At 40.2% G+C, this 19,254-nt stretch overlaps 1 protein-coding gene across 3 annotated transcripts in view; it reads left to right on the top strand.

Annotated features, from left to right (window-relative positions):
- ZDHHC20 (zinc finger DHHC-type palmitoyltransferase 20) overlaps positions 1 to 19,254 on the top strand; it is a 69,289-nt gene that overhangs the window by 38,796 nt on the left and 11,239 nt on the right. For all 3 annotated transcript variants that reach the window (XM_036831599.1, XM_036831598.1, XM_036831600.1), the window contains exons 5-8: positions 6,816 to 6,885; positions 8,197 to 8,229; positions 8,819 to 8,939; positions 17,875 to 18,007. In XM_036831599.1, the coding sequence (XP_036687494.1) occupies positions 6,816 to 6,885; positions 8,197 to 8,229; positions 8,819 to 8,939; positions 17,875 to 18,007 (357 nt within the window). The remainder of the gene's footprint in view (positions 1 to 6,815; positions 6,886 to 8,196; positions 8,230 to 8,818; positions 8,940 to 17,874; positions 18,008 to 19,254) is intronic.

The raw sequence follows: 19,254 nt of genomic DNA, 5'->3' as shown, positions 1-19,254 counted from the left end.
CACATACATACCTTAATTTAAAAATACCTTATTGCCAAAAAATGCTAACCATCATCTGAGCCTTCAGCAAATCATAGCAGTAATATCAAAGATCACTGATCACAGATCATCATAACAAATAAAATAATAATGAAGCTTGAAATATTTTGAGAATTACCAGAATGTGACACAGAGACACAAAGTGAGCAAATGCTGCTGGGAAAATGGCACCAGTAGACTTGCTCGATGCAGGGTTGCCACAGACCTTCAATTTGTAAAAAAAAAAAAACAAAAACGCAGTATCTGTGAAGCACAATAAAATGAGGTATGCCTATACTATCCCTTTGCATAACCAATACATTACCGTATAGAATGAAAACATGGATTTCAGATCAAACCCCAGCTTTTCCATTGCTAGTGCAATGAGAGTCACTTAAACTTTCTAAGCCCTGGTTTCCTCATTTTAAAATGAGAATAATAGTCTCTAAATCTCTGGAAGTATACATAAATGAGACAAGCACTTAGTATAGATCTCAGTGTACAATAATAAATTTTCAGTAAATGAGAGCTTATTTATTTATTTATTTATTTTTAACGTTTATTTATTTTTGGCTGCGTTGGGTCTTCATTGCTGCCCACGGGCTTTCTCTAGTTGCAGTGAGCAGGGGTTACTCTTCGTTGCAGTGTGCGGGCTTCTCACTACCGTGGCTTCTCTTGTTGCGGAGTAAGGGCTCTACGCGTGCTGGCTTCAGTAGTTGCAGCATGTGGGCTTCAGTAGTTGTGGCGAGTGGGCTCAGTAACTGTGGCTTGCAGGCTCTAGAGCGCAGGCTCAGTAGTTGTGGCACACAGGCTTAGTTGCTCTGTGGTATGTGGGATCTTCCCTGACCAGGGCTCGAACCCGTGTCCCCTGCAATGGCAGGCAGATTCTTAACCACTGTGTCACCAGGGAAGTCCGAGAGCTAATTTAAAGTAATCCCTTTTTATATTCAATTATAAAATGTCTAGTTTACAACAGTTGTTAGTAGCTGCAGTTATGTAGATTAGATTTTTTTTTTTTTTGGCCGCGCTGCTGGGGCATGCGGGATCTTAATTCCCTGACCGGCGAGCGAACCCATGTGCCCTGCAGTGGAAGCGCGGAGTCCTAACCACTGGACCGGCAGGAAATTCCCTAGGTGTTTTTAACCCAAAGTCCCAGGATTTCAGAGAATTAATGAAACCGTGAGATTAAACACAAAATTTTGGGTACTTTTTGAAGTAGCCTATTCTTTTGATTTTCAGAGCAGTACCTATGCCCCAAAGAGTTAAAAGCTGCTAATGTAAAATCTTTACCCTTAAAGCTTTATTACTTTTCATTAATTTTAATGGCTTTCCACTACTCTGAAAAATACCCTTCGTCTGTTGAATAGTGCACCAGAATTTTGCTGAGCACTTTATGGTGATTACTTATGCCCCTCTGAGACAGTGCAGCACTTATCCCCACATTAGAGACGAAGAAGTGAGACACAGGGAAGGGCCCTGAAGTCCCCGAGTGGCAAGGTCTGGGATTTACACCTTATCTTCTGACTGCAGACAGAGTCCCTGCCCTTGAGCACCATTTTATACTGCATTTCTACTGCTTAGAATCCCCAAGAACATTGGAGGTTTTTCTTCTTTTTTTCTTATTATAGAAATAATATCTTGCATTCTTTAAAAAATGAAGTTACAGAACCACATGTTATAGAAAGTGGATCTTTCTTAGAGCAGAGATGAGTGAAAGTGGCGGAGCTGCCTTCATGGAGGGGCATGGGGACTGTCACTGAGCTCCTTTTGTGCTTTTTTGAACCCCGTGGACATCTCATCTATTAAGGAAACAAAATGAGTCTTTCTAAACCTCCGCAGTCTGGATACAACCAGTGTCTCTCTTTAGCTTTCTCCTGCTCCATTTCCCTGTGTCAACTCTGCTAAAACTCTGTCCTTCCCCACCTTTTATTTTTATGTCTTTTTCTCTTCCTAGAATGATTATTTTCTCCTCCCTAAATCTACTTTAAAGTTTTAATTCACTGTCCAACTCTCTTCAACCATTTCTATTCACTTAAACAAGAAGAGATTTTTAAAATCTTCCCTGAACTTCTCACATTCTTACCTTGTAGATCTCAGTTCACTGTCTGCTGGTTGTCTGCGCTCCTCACGCCTTGACTCTGTCCTGAGGCTCTCGCCCTGGGATCTCCGTCCATGGCCCTAACACAGCAGTGCGTCGCCCCCCAGGCCCCCAGGAGGCGTTTGTGGGGTGAATCTGTTCCTGGGTGTTCTCCGTAATGGCTGCTTATACACTTGAAAGATCTCCCTAGTTTTCTCCCCTTCACTAATCTTTCCCATCCTAGAGGCTCACTTTATGTTTTATCAAAAATAATAATATTATTGTAACGATAATAACTGCTTTACTGGGAATTTGATATGTTCCAGATTTTTTTTTGATCTGCACAGTAGTCCTTTGCGCTTCATATTATTTGTATTTACAAAAGAGGAAATTGAGGCTTTGAGAAAATGAGTTACTGACCCAAGGTCACAAGCTAGTAAGTAGGAGAGAACCAGTATGAAACATGGCGGCAGAGTCCCAGCTGCTTCCAGGCTTGGGGGCTGCCCTGCACCTGCACACACTTGGCTGTCCCTCAGGACCTCGCTTCCTTCTTGGGGTCTGCATTCTTGTCCTTTATTAAACTTGCATAAAGATTGCTGACCTTTTTCTTCCCTTCTCCCACAGTTTGCTCCTAAAAATCTTGCTTCTTCACTTAATAATTTCCAACCCATTTCTTCCCTCTGCTTTCAGGTGTACTTCAAAGTGTATCTCCTCTTAAAAACAACAACAAAAATTTGGTTCTGATGTGTTCCAACTACCATTCTATTTTCTCTTCCCTTTGACTAGGTCCCCTCGTAAGTTGTCTGTACCCTGGGCCTCTTTTCCTTCCCAGCAGATTCCAGGCAGCTGGCTTTCATTCTTCCTAACCAAGTTTGGTGGCTTTTTGTCATTCTAACTGCTTGAAAAACTTTCTTCTTTGTGCTTTTCCATTCTAGTTATTTTTGCATCTTTGAATGTTTATTCTTCCTCCTACATTTTTTTAACCCCACTTTACAAGCATGCCTCGTCCCAATTCTTTTTGTACTGTTCCTTCAGCTGTTTTTAACCATGGAATTCTGACACTGCGATATTGTGATCGTTGGTTCACTGTGTCTCAGACGATTTGTTTTCTTTAATAGTTTTCAGACTGAGTTACCTTTTCTTACTGTGAACTAGCAGATTGAGGGATGTTGTCACACGAGCCTGCGCTTGCTGCCCAAACCCTTCCCTGTTGTCAGACAGAGGCGTGGACTGTGGCTGCGCCTTCAGAGGGGTGAGGCTGCCTTGCCCTCCCCCAGGGCCCTTGGAGACCCTTGTCGGGGCTTTGGCACTCCGCTTGGCACGTGCGCCCACTAGAGCTCCATTCTCGTACCTCCACCTTCCGAAGGATAGCTGTACCTGAGTGACCTGTTATCCCAATTCAGGTCAAGCAAAACCTAACACCGTGGGGGCAGGAGGGAAGTCTGTCTTGTTCAACTTTATACTCTCAGCATGAAGCCGTGTTTGTCACAGGGTAGAGGCTGAATATTTGTTGAATGAATGAACGAAAGAAAGAAAAACAACCTAACCCCCCTCCCTCCACCCGCCCCCATCAAGCTTGTTTCTGTCACTGGCAGCATCATTCTTCTGGCCACCCCTCCTAGAAACCAGTTTTCTTTGACTGCTGCTTTTACTTCAGTTCTTCTATCTACTCAGTCATCAAGACCCTTAAAAAGGCTTCTTGAAAAGTCTGTTTAGTTTCATCTCATCTCAGAGCAGTGGCAGAATTTTGAGTGGAGGAAGTGTAGAGGGAAAGGAAAATAAGACCCTGGGCTCTGGTCCCCGATCTGACCACTCAGAGAGAGACAGCGAGGGAGATGATCTGGGCAAACTACTTCTTTTCTCTGTAGGTTTTGGGGTGTTTCTAACCTAAAGAATGAGAGGTTGAGTTAGGAGACCTCTCAGGTCCTTTATACCTGCTCTGCTTTTTCTACCTTGTATGGTTTCACTTCCCTAGTGTCCAGTCTAGCCAAGGTACTACAGAAGGCCCTCAGTAAGGTATAGCTTATTCATTTAATAAGTGGATATTTGTATAAATTCCTTTCATCTTGAAGTTTGGTTTAAATTATAAAAGTAATACAGGAACATGATTTTAAAACAATTTTTTAAGGATACCAAATGAGAAGTGTCTGCCCCTCACCCTGGCACTACTCCCCAGAGGTTGCCACCCTTCTTGTATATCCTTGCAGAAATTTTTTATATATAACAGAATATTGCAAAACTTATACACAATCAATTCACATTTTAACAATGAGAGTGGATAGGTATTAACCAGTACAGATTTGGTTACCTGGGTAGCTGCCTTCTAGCAGGTGTAACTTCTAACACTGCTTCAAAATAACACTTTGTGTCTCCCTTATATATGTTAATTCAAGTCTGAAGGTGGATACATTGTACTGGGATGTGTAAAGAGAAAAATACATATATTCTTCTACCCCTCAGAGATATGAAACATGCTGCATATCAAACTATTCTGCAGTTTGCTTTTTTCCACTTAATATGTTTGCACTTTTCCAGTTTAGGATATGTGTCTATTTTGTATGGAGAATTCTTGTTAAAGTCTACGTAGTGTATCATAAAATGCTTAACTATCTTCATAATTCGTTACTCCTAGTGTTTTGTTATTGAAACCATGTTGTGGTGAGAGCGTGTCTATAGAATAAATTTTCTAGCGGCAGAGATCCCAGGCAGAGAGTGTGCATGCCTTACGCTTTTATAGATACGGCCAAATTCTTTTCCAAAAACACTATCACATGACATGGTCCATCTACTTTTTAGAGGGTATGTTTAATTTAAATTTTTATTTGAACCTGTTTTCTGTGCTGTTACTATGTTTGTTAGCCCTAATGATCACAAGTAACAGACAACAGCTTAAGCTTTTTAACTCCCCCTTCCCCGCAAAAGAAACTACCATAACACACGGGATGGTGTAAGAAAGTGGTGGGTGTTTCCTGTGCCCCGAGGGCAGGACTGCAAGGAAGAACTGGAGCTGAGAACCGGGAGCCACAGGGGCTCCTGCAGCTGTTCCTGCTGCCCCCTGGCATCTGCTCCCTTTCTACACTGTTGCCCTTAAAGTGATTTTCCCTTTCTTACCCCATCCACGTGGCGAAGCGTGGCCATCGCGTGTTACTCACTTCCACCCCCTGAGATACAGCTCACTGCCCCTCAGCCCTGATTCATAGGCGAGAGCGTGGACCAGAAGGGGGAGGTGGGTGGCTTCACACAGTCCAGGTAGAAGAGGGGTCTGAAATCATTTCCTGGAAAGAGAGCGACCTACAGACCAGGCGGATACCCCCAAAAGAAGTCCACTGCACTTACAGTAGATCCCGTAGAGTATTTATTAGTCAAATGCTGTAAGTCTGTGAAAGTTTCAGCTCTAGTGAAAGACCCATAGTAATTTGTCTTGTTGCCAAGAAGCATTTGTTTGCTTTGGAGGCCGTGATATGGAAAAAGGTTAGCATCTCACTGTAATTTTATTATTCTCTATTCATCCAAAATAATGGTTTTAAAGAATTATTGATTTGTGAAGTCTTGGGACATTTCCCTCATAAATCTGAAAGAACTATTTTGTCACTTACTTAGATGTCAAAAACCAGAACCTGAGGTTCTGAATGTTCTGCAGATTCTGGTGGAGCTCTTCGTTCAGTTGGCTTTTTGTTTTTGCCTGTGCTGTGTGGCATGCAGGATCCTCGTTCCCCGACCGCGGATTGAACCCGCACCCCTGCGTTGGGAGCACGGAGTCCTAACCACTGGACCGCCAGGAAGTCCCCTCCAGTTGGCTTTTTACTCTTCTCTCAGAGTACTTGAGCGGAGTGGGGAGAACAAGCCTTGCCTGACCCAGCCTCTCCGACCCTGCCTCGTGCCCTCCTCCTTTCCTCTCTGCTCCAGGCACACCGGCCCCTCACTGTTCCTGCACACTGAGCACCCTCCCACCCGAGGCCTGTTCCCTCTCCTCAGATTCCTCTTTTCCCACAGAGCTGTGTGACTGACCGGCTCCCTTCTTTCAGTTTCAGTTTTCTCAAATGACTCTAAAATTACAGTACCCCAACTCCCCTTCCCTGCTTTATTTTTCCTGTCAGCACCTATCACTAATATACTACTTCTTTTGTTACCTTGCCTTGCTTATTACTCCCCGTCTTTTCCACTAGAGTGTAAGTTCCGTGAAGGCGGGGATTTATGCCGAGAGCGATATCTGGCCCCTAGTAGGTGCTCATTATGTTCTGAATGAATGAAGATACAAACTGTATATATTAGAATTTAGTGGGAAGAAGTTTAGAGTTCTTTTGCAATAGTATGTTTTCAATTTTGCTATTTATCTGGGATGGGGTGGGAGATAATTGAGAACGTTTTGATATTTTACTACAGACATCGTGGTACAGTAGGAGAAAATACTTGATTTAGGTCTTAGTGTATCTGAGTTTTGCCGCTAAACTACATGTTTGACTTTATACCAGTTCCTTATTTCCTTGGATCTCCTTATTCATCTGAACGTTGCTGGGCCAGGTACATTTCTGAGGTTCCCTTCTGCCTCTTGACATTTGGATTTCATAAGCTCTCCAATGAACTTTGGTATTATTTTAAAATTATTAGTTGTCAGTTTCCTAGAGTTGTTTGTAAGAAATGAAAGCAAATTTTTATAGTCAAATTAACTCAACTCTAAACATACATTCTTCAACAACTTCCTTTTAATTCTTGAATGTAGCCGTCAGATATTGTGAGAGATGTCAGCTGATTAAGCCTGACCGTGCGCATCACTGCTCAGCATGTGACATGTAAGTGTTTCTCTTTGGCTTTCATTTAACCCCAGTACTGGAACTGGAGATGGGAGAACAGAAAGTGAAGGAACTTAGCAAAAATACTGTATCCTCTCCCATTATTTGCTCTGTATGCAGAGCTAACATAAATATGTATATAAGCTAGAATGTACTTTGAAGTAATCTTTGATAACAGTTCCTGTACCAGTTGTTAGAATTTTCTTTAAGTATGTGTACTTCTTGTGCATGTGCTTAATGTAATATTGATGACCAAGTAAGTAATACCCACCCCCTTGAGAAAGATAACTTTAATTCCTGGATTAAAAAGACCATCATGACACTTTTCTTGTTTTTATTATTAATGTTGGTATTAAAGCCTAACAAACCACAAAAATATTACTTTCTTTTTTTAATATTTATTTATGTATTTATTTGGCTGCACCGGCTCTTAGTTGCAGCACGCAGCATCTTTGGTTGTGGCATGCAGGATCTAGTTCCCTGACTAGGGATCGAACCCTGGTCCCCTGCATTGGGAGCACGGAGTCTTAACCACTGGACCACCAGAGAAGTCCCATTATTACTTTCAGTTACCACCTCTGAAGTTGTTCCCCCAAAAATTTCAAAGATTTTATCCCTTATGCTCTTGTGAGAAGGTAGTGTGTTGAAAGAAAGACCCCTCGTATGGGAATTCCAGTGAGTCCTTGAACTTGAGTGAGACAAGTCATTTAACCTTTTGGGTATCAGTTTACTCATTTGTTGTATTACTTGAAATGATCCATTGTCTAACTTTGTGCAAATATACATTACGTATACTGGTGAGGAGGCAAATTTGGGGTTTTTTTTTTTCTGATTATAAAAATACAGTGGTTCTTACACATGGGATAGAGTTGTATAAAATCTGTGGAAAAAAATAACCACCTACAAGCCCATCAGTGTTAATATTTTAACAATATTTGCTTCTAAAGTTTTATCACTTGCACATGTTTAAAATAACTTTCATTTTACTTTCCTCAGCTGACTTTGTAAACTAGATCTAGCCAATGTACCAAGTGCTATATGCACCATATCTGTATATTAAAATGTTATTTGATGTGGTCCAAGTCAGCTGAATTCTCAGTGTGAAAAATCATTACTTCTTACCTACAAAAGTATTTGTGGAAATAACAGAAATTGCCTCTAACCTAACGTCTACCGGGTTGGTTTTTCTAAGATGTATTGCTAAAGGGAAAATTTTAAGTAAAAAAAAAATATATATATATATATATCTCAGAAATTAGAATCAGGGGAATTTTTCTACATGGATTTTCTTGTGTTCGTTTGTTTTCTTAGGTGTATCCTTAAGATGGACCATCACTGTCCCTGGTACGTATAAAACCCGGAGGAAATGACGTGGGGGGGAGAGGTGGGAGGGGAGCATTCGGAGTGGTTACCTCAGCATTCCTAAATGTTGAAGGTCAGTTTAATTACTCATAGATATCAAGATTGATCTAGTTTTATGTTTCTGCTACATGTTTTCCTTTAAAAATATATTCTGATGTTCTTAACCCAAGTAATTGTCTACTAAGAATTAACATTGAAATTCCAAATTCCTTACAGAATTTATTTAAAACACACATCCATAATTAAGACACTGCTCCCTACTTCCCAAATGACCCATTTTCTAGTTATAGTGATTTTAAGTTTTTTCATCTGTCCTATTTGTTATTATTATGGTAAAAAAACATTAAATTTGCCATCTTAGCCATTTTTAAGTGTACGGTTCAGCAGTGTTAAGTACGTTCACATTGTTTTGCAACCGGCGTCCAGAACTTTTTCATCTTGCAAAACTGAAACTCTGTACCCATTAAACACTCCCTACTCCCCTCCCCTCAGCCCCTGGCAAACACCATTCTAGTTTTCGTTTCTGTGAGTTTGTCTTATTTTTACAGTGTGATTTTCTTTATTCTTCTAGGGTGAATAACTGTGTGGGATTTTCTAATTACAAATTCTTCCTGCTATTTTTATTGTACTCTCTATTATATTGCCTTTTCGTGGCTACAACAGTTTTACAGTACTTTATAAAATTTTGGACGGTAAGTCTTTTTTTCTATCTTAAAACATATATTTAGGACTTTTTAAGATGCTATTTCATAAGTAATTCCTTCATTCTTTATTATAAGTAGACATACTTAATTTTACTAGTTAGAGTTTATAATGGCTCAGAAGACAGATGGAGTTAAAATTTACCTTCATATATACATGTTTGTAAATAAATGAATATTAAATAGGATATAGTGAGCTTCTTTTAGTAATCCAAACTGTTTCCAACCATACTATCGGTTTTAGGGAAGTAATTACTTTTATTTCAGATGATGAGACTTACTGCAGTTTTACAGTAATAAAAGTGAAATCCCCAGCCCCAGGTAACCACTAATCTGTTTCCTGTCTCTGGAGATATTAATCCTTTTTCTGTTGTGGGTTGCAAATGTTTTTCCACAATTTTGATCGATGTCTTGTAACCCTGTTTGCTTTTGTTTTTACTAAATCAAAATTTTATATTTTTAAAGCAGTACTTTTAAATTATGATTTCTGGCTTTATTCTGTTCACTGTAAATTTATACAGATATTTACCCAGCTTTTCTTCTGGCATTTTTATTGTGGTTTTTTTTCCTCCCTCCATTTAAATCTTTGATTTTGAAGGTGGGAGTTATTGTGGTTAAAGGTACTTTTGTATTTACTCTTCCTAAAAACCCTATGAAGGTATTTTATTTTATTTTATTTTATTTATTTATTTTTGGCTGCGTTGGGTCTTTGTTGCGGCGTGCGGGTTTCTCATTGCGGTGGCTTTTCTTTGTTGCACAGCATGGGCTCTAGGCATGTGGGCTCAGTAGTTGTGGCTCGCGGGCTCAGTAGTTGTGGTTTGCAGGCTCTAGAGCGCAGGCTCAGTAGTTGTGGCGCACAGGTTTAGTTGCTCCGTGGCATGTGGGATCTTCCCGGACCAGGGCTCGAACCCGTGTCCCCTGCATTGGCAGGCCGATTCGTAACCACTGCGCCACCAGGGAAGTCCCTATGAAGGTACTGTAAAATGTAGGTTTTATTATTCTTCAGGTATGGTGAAGCTGACAGATGAGGAGATGATAACCATTGAAAAGATAGTGTGTTACTCACAGTTCCAAGGGAGGGTTCATGCCACCCCGTGCAGGGCCACACAGGGAAGCACCAGAGTTGCTCAGGAAGCAGAAGGCACAGGGCCCATGGGAAAGCATGGTGAGGCAGGGTAAATGCACTTAGGGTTAGCTAGTTTGAATAATTTCAGTGGTCTCTGAGGATACAGGCTGTCCCTGGTTGTCTGGTGTGATTAGGGCAGGGTAGTATTGCCCCCTGGAGTGTGAGAGCCAGAGAAAGGAGGTGTTTTGGAGTATGGGCTCTGGATTGATTAGTTTGTATATGAGAGGTACATTCCTTGCTATCTCTGTAAGAATTGGATGGCCCTGGGAGAGGCACTCTCTCCCCAGTCAGCAAGGCTTCAGATGCCAGAGCATCAAGAATACAGAAAGGAAGAAAATATAATGAATGCAGAAGGAGCTATTATTATTCCAGTTTTCAGAGTTGGAAACTGAGGTTGGAAAAGTTAGGTAACTAACAAGGTCACATACTTAATAGTATAGGAAGCCAAAATTTTAATTTAGATCTTTCTCTTCCAACATCCAGATACTTGAGTCAATCAGCCTAATGAATTTTAGCCTCTGTTGTTCCCCTAGTTGGGCAGCTTTGTTCAGTTTACAACCTACTTCACCATACTCAGTGGTCCTATTTAAATGAAGATGAGGGAATTACCTGGTGGTCCAGTGGTTAGGACCGCTGCCTTCACTGCTGTGGCCCAGGGTTCAATCCCTGGTTTGGGAACTAAGATCCTGCAAGCTGTGCAGCATGGCCAAAATTTTTTTTTAAATAATAAATGAAGATGAATCTGTGCCAGATGAATGAAGTCCAAATTGTAGAATTTCCCATTCTTTATCAGAAACTTGTGTTTGCATGTAATGATTTTTTAATTAAAAAATAAATATTTTAAAACTTTTTGAGGGCTTTCCTGGTGGCTCATTGGTTAAGAATCCGCCTGCCAATGCAGGGGACACGGGTTCGAGCCCTGGTCTGGGAAGATCCCACATGCCGCGGAGCAACTAAGCCCGTGTGCCACAACTACTGAGCCTGCACTCTAGAGCCCCCGAGCCACAACTGCTGAAGCCTGCGTGCCTAGAGCCCGTGCTCCGCAATAAGAGAAGTCACTGCATTGAGAAGCCTGCGCACCACAACAAAGAGTAGCCCCTGCTCGCCGCAACTAGAGAAAGCCCACGCGCAGCAACAAAGACCCAACGCAGCCAAAAATAATAATAAATAAATTTAAAAAAAAAAAACTTTTTGAGATTCATCATGAGTAAGGAAAGACTAATAAACTTAAGTCTACTTTTTTCTCCATTCTTCAACAATTACTATGTGCCAGGCACATATGTTGTAGGCACTTGGGATATATCAATATACAGAAGAGGCAAAGAGATCTGTCTTTGTAGAATGTACTTTTGAGAAAGGGGAAACAAATAATAAACATAATAAATAAGTAAATTATATTGTATATTAGAAAGTAAATGCTGTGAACAACAAGTAGAGCAGAGTAAGGGATTTAGCAAGTGTGTGGGGAGGGAGGTGTGACGGGTGCAGGTTATAGCACTAAAGAGAGTGATAATGGCAGACCTCCGTAAGAAGATTAAATTTGAGCAAGACTTGAAGGAAGTTAGTGGATATCTGAGATAAGAATATTTATGCGGGATTTCTCTGACGTTCCAGTGGGTAAGACTCCATGCTTCCAATGTAGGGGGCGTGGGTTCGATCCCTGGTCAAGGAACCAAGATCCCACATGCCACATGGCACAGGGAAAAAAAAAGAAAAAAAAAGAACATTTATGCACCCAACAAAGGAGCACCTAGATATATAAAGCAGATATTAACAGAAGTAAAGGGAGAAATAGACAGCAAGACAATAATAGTAAGGGACTTTAATACCCCACTTTCATCAGTGGATGAATCATCTAGACAGAAATGAAAGAAACATTGGACTTAAATGACACTTTAGTCCAAATGGACTTAACAAATTTATACAGAACACTTCATCCAAAAGCAACAGAATACACATTTTTCTCAAGTGCACATGGAACGTCCTCCATGATACGTTACGTGTTAGGTCACAAAATAAGTCTTGCAAATTTAAGAATATTGAAATCATAGCAAGCATCTTTTCTAATTACAGTGATATGAAACTAGAAATCAATTCCAAGAAAAAAAACGAAAATTCACAAATATGTTTAGATTAAACATGCAACTGAACAACCAATGGATGAAAGAAGGAATCAAAAAATATCTTGAGACAAATGAAAATGGAAATACAACATAACAAAACGTATGGGATGCAGCAGAAGCAGTTCTAAGAGGGAAGTTCATAGAGATAAACCTGTGTTAAGAAGTAAGCAAGATCTCAAGTAACCTAACTTTACACTTCAAGGAACTAGAAAAAGAAGAAAGCCTGAAGTTAGGGACTTCCCTGGTGGTCCAGTGGTTAAGACTCCGTGCTTCCACTGCAGGGGGCTTGAGTTCGATCCCTGACTGGGGAACTAAGATCCCACATGCCGTGCAGAGCGGCCAAAAATAAAATTTTTAAAAAAACCCTAAAAGGAAGGAAATATAGATCAGAGTGAAAATAAATGGAACAGAAACTAAAAAGATAGTAGAAAAGATGAGTGAAACTAAGAGCTGTTTTTTTGGTTTTTTGTTTTGTTTATTTTTGGCTGAGTTGGGTCTTTGTTGCTGCACGCAGGCTTTCTCTAGTTGTGGTGAATGGGGGCTACTCCTCCTTGTGGTGCACAGGCTTCTCATTGTGGTGGCTTCTCTTGTGTGGAGCACGGGCTCTAGGTGTGCGGGCTTCAGTAGTTGTGGCACGCGGACTTCAGTAGTTGTGGCACGCGGGCTCAGTAGTTGTGGCTCACGGGCTCAGTAGTTGTGGCTTGTGGGCTCTAGAGCATAGGCTCAGTAGTTGTGGTGCATGGACCTAGTTGCTCCACGGTATGTGGCATCTTCACGGACCAGGGATCGAACCCATGTCCCCTGCATTGGCAGGCAGATTCTTAACCGCTGTGCCACCAGGGAAGTCCTCCTCTTTCATTTCTGATTTTGAGTCCTCTATTTTTTTCTTGGTGAGACAAGGGAAAGGCCTGTCTATTCTGTTTATCTTTACAAGAAACCAGCTCTTAGGGCTTCCCTGGTGGTGCAACTAGAGAACCTAGAGAAAGCCCGTGCACAGCAACGAAGATCCAACACAGCCAAAAATAAACATTAAAAAAAAAAAAAAAAGGAGACATTACAACTGATAAATACAAAGGATCAAAGAGATTTCTGTGAACAATTATATGCCAAATAATTGGATAACCTAGAAAAAATGGATAAATTCCTAGAAACATACAACCTACCAAGACTGAATCATGAAGAAATAGAAAATCTGAACAGACTGATTAATAGTAAGGAGATTGAATAAGTAATCAAAAACCTCCCAACAAACAAAAGTCCCAGACCAGGTGGCTTGACAGGTGAAGAGTTAACATCTGTCCTTCTCAGACTTCCCAAAAATGGAAGAGGGAACACTTCCAGACTCATTTTATGAGGTCAGTGTTACCCCAATAGTAAAACCAGACAAGGTCACCACAAGAAAATTACAGGCCAGTATCCCTGATGAACATAGATTTAAAAATCCTCAACAAAATACTAGCAAACCAAATTCAACGATACATTAAAAGGACCATACACTGTGATCAAGTGGGATTTATTCCAGGGATGCAAGGATGGTTCAACATCTGCATATCAGTCAACGTGATACACCACATTAACAGAATGAAGGATAAAAATTACATAATCATCTCAATAGATGCAGAAAAAGCATTTGTCAAAATTCAGGATCCATTTATGGTAAAAACTGTCAACAAAATGGGTATAGAGGGAATGCACCTCAGCTTAATAAAGGCCATATATTGACAAGCCTACAGCTAACATCATACTCAGTGGTGAAAAGCTGAAAGCTTTTCCTCTAATATCAGGAACAAGACAAGGTTGCCTATTCTGGCCACTTTTATTCAACATAGTATCGAAAGTCTTAGCCAGCCAGGACAGTTAGGCGAGTAAAAGAAATAAAATGCATCCAGATAGGAAAGGAAGAAGTTAAACTGTCTCTATTTTCAAGTGACATATTAGAAAATCATAGAGTCTACAAAAAAACTGTTAGAACTAATAAATTCAGTGAAGTTGCAGGTTACAAAATCAATATACAAAAATCTGTTGCATCTCTATACACTAATAACAAAGTGTCAGAAAGGGAAGTTAAGAAAACAGTCCTATTTACAATTGCATCAAAAAGAATAAAATACCTAGGAATAACTCTAAACGAGGATATGAAAGATCTCTACACTGGAAAGTATGAGACATTGATGACAGCAAATGAAGAAGACACAAATAAATGGAAAAATAATCTGTGATTATGGGTTGGAAGAATTCATATTGTTTAAAATGTCCATACTACCCAAAGCAATCTACAGAGTCAATGCAATCCCCATCAAAATTCCAATGCCATTTTTCACAGAAATAGAACAATCCTAAAATGTGTATAGAACCACAAAAGAGCCAAATAACCAAAACAGTCTTGAAGAAAAAGAACAAAGCTAGAGACATCTCACTTCCTGATTTCAAATTATATTACACATCTGTAGTAATCATAACAGTATGTTATTGGCATAAAAACAGACACATAGATCAGTGGAATAGAATAAGAGAGCACAGAAATCAACTCATGCACATACGGTCAGTTAATTTATGACAAGGAGCCAAGAAGATACAATGGGGAAAGGACAGTTTCTTCAGTAAATGGTGTTGGGAAACCTGGGTAGCCACATGCAAAAGAATGAAACTGAACCTCAGTCCTACATCACAGGCAAAAATCAATTCCAAATGGATTAAAGACTTGAACATGAGACCTGAAATCATAAATCTCCTAGAAGAAAATACAGATGGTAAGCTCCTTGACTTCAGCCTTGGCAATGATTTTTTGGATTTGACATCAAATGCAAAAGCCACAAAAGCAAAACTAAACAAGTGGGACCATGTCACACTAGAAGTTTCTGCACAGAAAAGGAAATCATTAACAAAATGAAAAGGCAGCCTACTGAATGGAAGAAAATATTTGCAAATTATGTATCTGATAAGGAATAATATTCAAAATATATAAAGAACTCATACAACTTAATAGCAAAAACAAAACAATCAGATTAAAAAATGGTCAGAAGGTCTGAATAGACATTTTTCCAATGAAGACATGCAGATGGCCAACAGACACATGAAAAGATGCTCAACATCACTGATATCAGGGAAATGCAAATCAAAACCACAGCAAGATACCACCTCACACCTTTTAGAATGGCTATTATCAAAAAGACAAGAAATAACAAGTTTTGGCAAGGATGTGGAGAAAAGGGAGCCCTTGTGTGCTGTTGGTGGGAGTGTAAATTAGCGCGGCCATTGTGGAGAATGGTACGGAGAGTCCTCAAAAAATTAAAATTAGAACTATTATGCAATCCAGAAATTCCACTGCTGGGAGTATATCCAAAGGAAAGGAAAACACTAACTCAAAAAGATATCTGCATCCCTGTGTTCACTGCAGCATTGTTTATAACAGCCAAGACATGAAAACACTCTTAAGTTTACATTGGTGGATGAAGAAATTATGGTATAAATATGCAATGGAATTTATACCGTTGCATAAATGGTATAAATTCTGCCATAGAACAAGAAGGAAATCTTGCCGTTTTTGACAACTCCGATGGACCTTGAGGGCATTATAATAAGGGAATAAAGTCAGACAGAGAAAGACAAATACCATATTATCTAACTTTTATGTGGAATAAAAAAAAACCCCATAGATACAAAGAACATTTTGGTGGTTGTCAGAGGTATGGGGTGGGGGATGGGTGAAGTGGGAGAAGGTGGCAGAATAAGCCTGGGGCTGTAATGTACAACATGGTGACTATGGCTAATAAGTATATTTGAAAGTGTCTAAGAGTTAGGTCTTGAAAGATCTCCTCACAAGAAAAAAGTTTTTGTGAGTCTGTGTGGTGGTGGGTGTGAACTAGACTTCTTGTGGTGATCATTTTGCCGTATAGACATATATGGAATCATTATGCTGAACTCCTGAAACTAAAATAACATTATATGTCAATTACATCTGAATTTTTTTTAAGAGTGATCGTGGTAGGCCTCAGTAAGAAGGTAAAGCTGAGCGAAAACTTGACGGGACTTAGTGGATACCTGAGAGAAGAGTGTTTCAAACAGAGGAGACATCTGACCTCTAGAGTAAAGGCCCAGAAGGAGCGGCACCATGCCAGGCAGCTGGCAAGGCTGGAGTAGATGAGCAGGGGAACAGGGGGTCCAGGAGGCGGCTGGGCATGCAGGGTCTCTGCGGGCGTTGCAAGGGCCGTGGAATGGGGAGCAGGGGGTAGCGCCATCGGCCTTATAAAGGGTCCCTCTGGCTGCTGTGTGGAAAGTAGACTGGAGGGGAGGAGATGGCACCCCTTGGAAGGCTACTGCAGTACCAGTGAGGCAGGTGAGAAATTATTAGATCTAGTTTTTAGAAACTAGTCATCAGAAGTTTTTAAAAAGCTGTTTGCTAAAAAAATCAATTTTATGCTTTCCTAGATACAAATCTCTGTTTTAAAAACTTTGTGGAAAGGTATGTAAAGTGTACCCTAAACGTGCTTGGAGGGCAGAATGTTCTTGTCTTTTGCGGTTTTTGAGAAAACGTCGTTGATGACCTTTAGAGAGCCACGTCTTAGTGGTCCTTCCAAACGTGAAAGGTTTATGACAATAGTGCGCAGGATAATTTTGTATAAAAAGTGGTTTCTTAATGCGTTGTCTCTATTTGTACAAGCTTTGCCGCAGGAAATCTACAGAGAGTTGTCCAAAGGTAATACATCATTGCCATGACAGTCTTGCCATCTTTTTTGTGACATTGATAGTGAGTATGTATAGTACTCATTTGTTACACAAGATGGGGAGATAGAAGAATCACTTGATGTATTTAAAAGGTATTGCGGTTACTCTGGAAGAGAAGAGGAGAAGATAGATGTCAGAATCACCTAATGCTAAAAACCTTCCTCTTAGCCTGTAAACAGTGTTTAAATCAAGCAGGAGCAGCTCTTGTTCTGTGAGGCTGTGGTTGGCTGTGCGGCTTTGTCGTGAGAGTGAATGCTTAAAGGCTTCCTTGTAATCCTCTTGCTAGAGACTGACTTCTTCTGGGTTAACGCTTTGCTTCTGTTGAAATGAATCTAGCCATTAGAATGGGTAACAGAAGCTGTTTTCGTTCACTAATGCCTTGTGGCAAATTGACATACCAAAATCGGTAATTACCAAAACAGGCTCTGTAGGAAAGGAGCAAGGATTAAAAAGGTAGGAATGGAAGCAGCTGAAGGGATGGCTGTGTGCAGTGGTGTTCCGAAGACAGAGACTAGGGAAGTCCAAAAATAAATTTATCACAATTAGTTTCTGGTTATGTAATTAAAACAAGCAAATAGTAGCGTAGATGGAGAAAACCCTCGTGTATCCTGGATGTTGGGGAAAGCTTGAATATATGTATAAAGTACAAAAGAAAAACGTTAGGTAAAAACGTCCATCATTTTATTTTATTACTGAAACTATTGCTAAAATTTAAGAGCGGTTTTTAAAGTGACTCTTTCTGACATGTTATGTAAGCAAGCCCCTCTGCTAATACCAGTTCTCTGCTTTGGGAAATGTTGCTTTTGGATATATTATCTAATTTATTTTATTACTTCTCATATCTGGCATTTTTTTGGCAAATTCAACAATCTTCAGGAAGAACCAAATTTGTGAGAGTATATTTTGGAGGTTGACTATTCTGAAAAGGAAGTCTTCTTTTTTCTTTCCTCAGAATGAACTCTCAGATACACGTGCAAAATTCCACATACTTTTTCTTTTCTTTGTGTCGACGATGTTCTTCATCAGCGTGTTGTCACTTCTCAGCTACCACTGCTGGCTAGTTGGAAAAAACAGAACAACTATAGGTAAGTAGGTTAAAATAAAGCATAATTATTTGGGAAAATGGCCACAAATGAACATGAAGTCTAGAGAAGGACAAAAGATGATAAAGATAAAATAATTCTGTATTAAAATTAACTTGGACTGGATAGGAACAATGGCTGTTTAATAAATGTAAAGGTTCATAATTTTGAGAAGGTTGAGGAAGTAAGATTGACTTTTATATATTTTTTCAGTAGTGTGTTGTCTATAAAAGTAGAGAACTGACTATATTTTATAAATTTTAATAAAAGCTGTTTCCTGCCGTTGTTGTATCACTAATGTTAGCACTTATGTCCCGTTTTTGCTCATTTTTTTAAAATGAAAATATTGGGGAAGAATTCAGTAAGGTATTCCAACAATTGGACACACGCTTCTTAAACAACAGTGGTGTGGCATTGCTCAGACTAAACCATAGGCGTGTAAGCAGCAACACCAGCCATAACTGGAATATTGAGGCATTGGCTAACAAGACAGGGGTCTGTCGCAGGGTTTCGAAAGAAAGTTAAACGCTCCCTGCTGTCGAAAGGAGAGGTGGACGTGTTTTAACATAGAAAGATGCAGACATTGCAGGGAGATTCTTAGGTACTCTTACATTTGGACCCCTTTAATCTCGTGTCTTGTGGAGTCCTGTAAGACGTGATGGGCCTCCAGGGTAAAGGGTTCGGTGCCCCGCCTTTCCCAGCTCACTCTGCTGTTGCTCTCCTCCAGTTCCCACGCCTTCATCCCTTTTCCGTGTGAATAAGCTTCCTTATGTCAATTAATTTATCATCGTCACAGAATATCCTGTCATCTCTTCACCTTTAACCCGAGGTTACAGAAGGCAGCCCACATGCAAAGCCTAGCTCTTCAGACCTCCCAAGCAGCTGGACACTGAGAGATTTCACACAGAAAAGGAGATTTCTTCTTTTCAAAACTGATGACTCTGGTGGCCCTATTTTCCCACCTGGCGTCATTCGGTAGGAGCTCAGTAGTGGCTGACTGCTTCCGGTGGCCACGAGCATTTAATTGGCCACGGTTCCCACCCTGCTTCACTTGTTTCCCGCCCAAACCCTCTAGGTGTCTGAGAGGTGAGTGCTTCCTGGGAAGCAGTGACTACAGTAAGAAATGCATCATTTTATATCACTACCTAGTGCATGCACACACATTTATAAAATTATGTAATTAGAATAAGCAAAATCTTCGTAAAACATCATTAATGTCTACTATGTCCAATGTACTCTAATATTTTCTG

This window comes from Balaenoptera musculus, chromosome 18 (genome assembly GCF_009873245.2).
Source record: "Balaenoptera musculus isolate JJ_BM4_2016_0621 chromosome 18, mBalMus1.pri.v3, whole genome shotgun sequence".
Classification (NCBI taxonomy): domain Eukaryota; kingdom Metazoa; phylum Chordata; class Mammalia; order Artiodactyla; family Balaenopteridae; genus Balaenoptera; species Balaenoptera musculus.
Note: the sequence above shows the minus strand (reverse complement) of the source record. Positions and strands in the feature narration are given on the sequence as shown.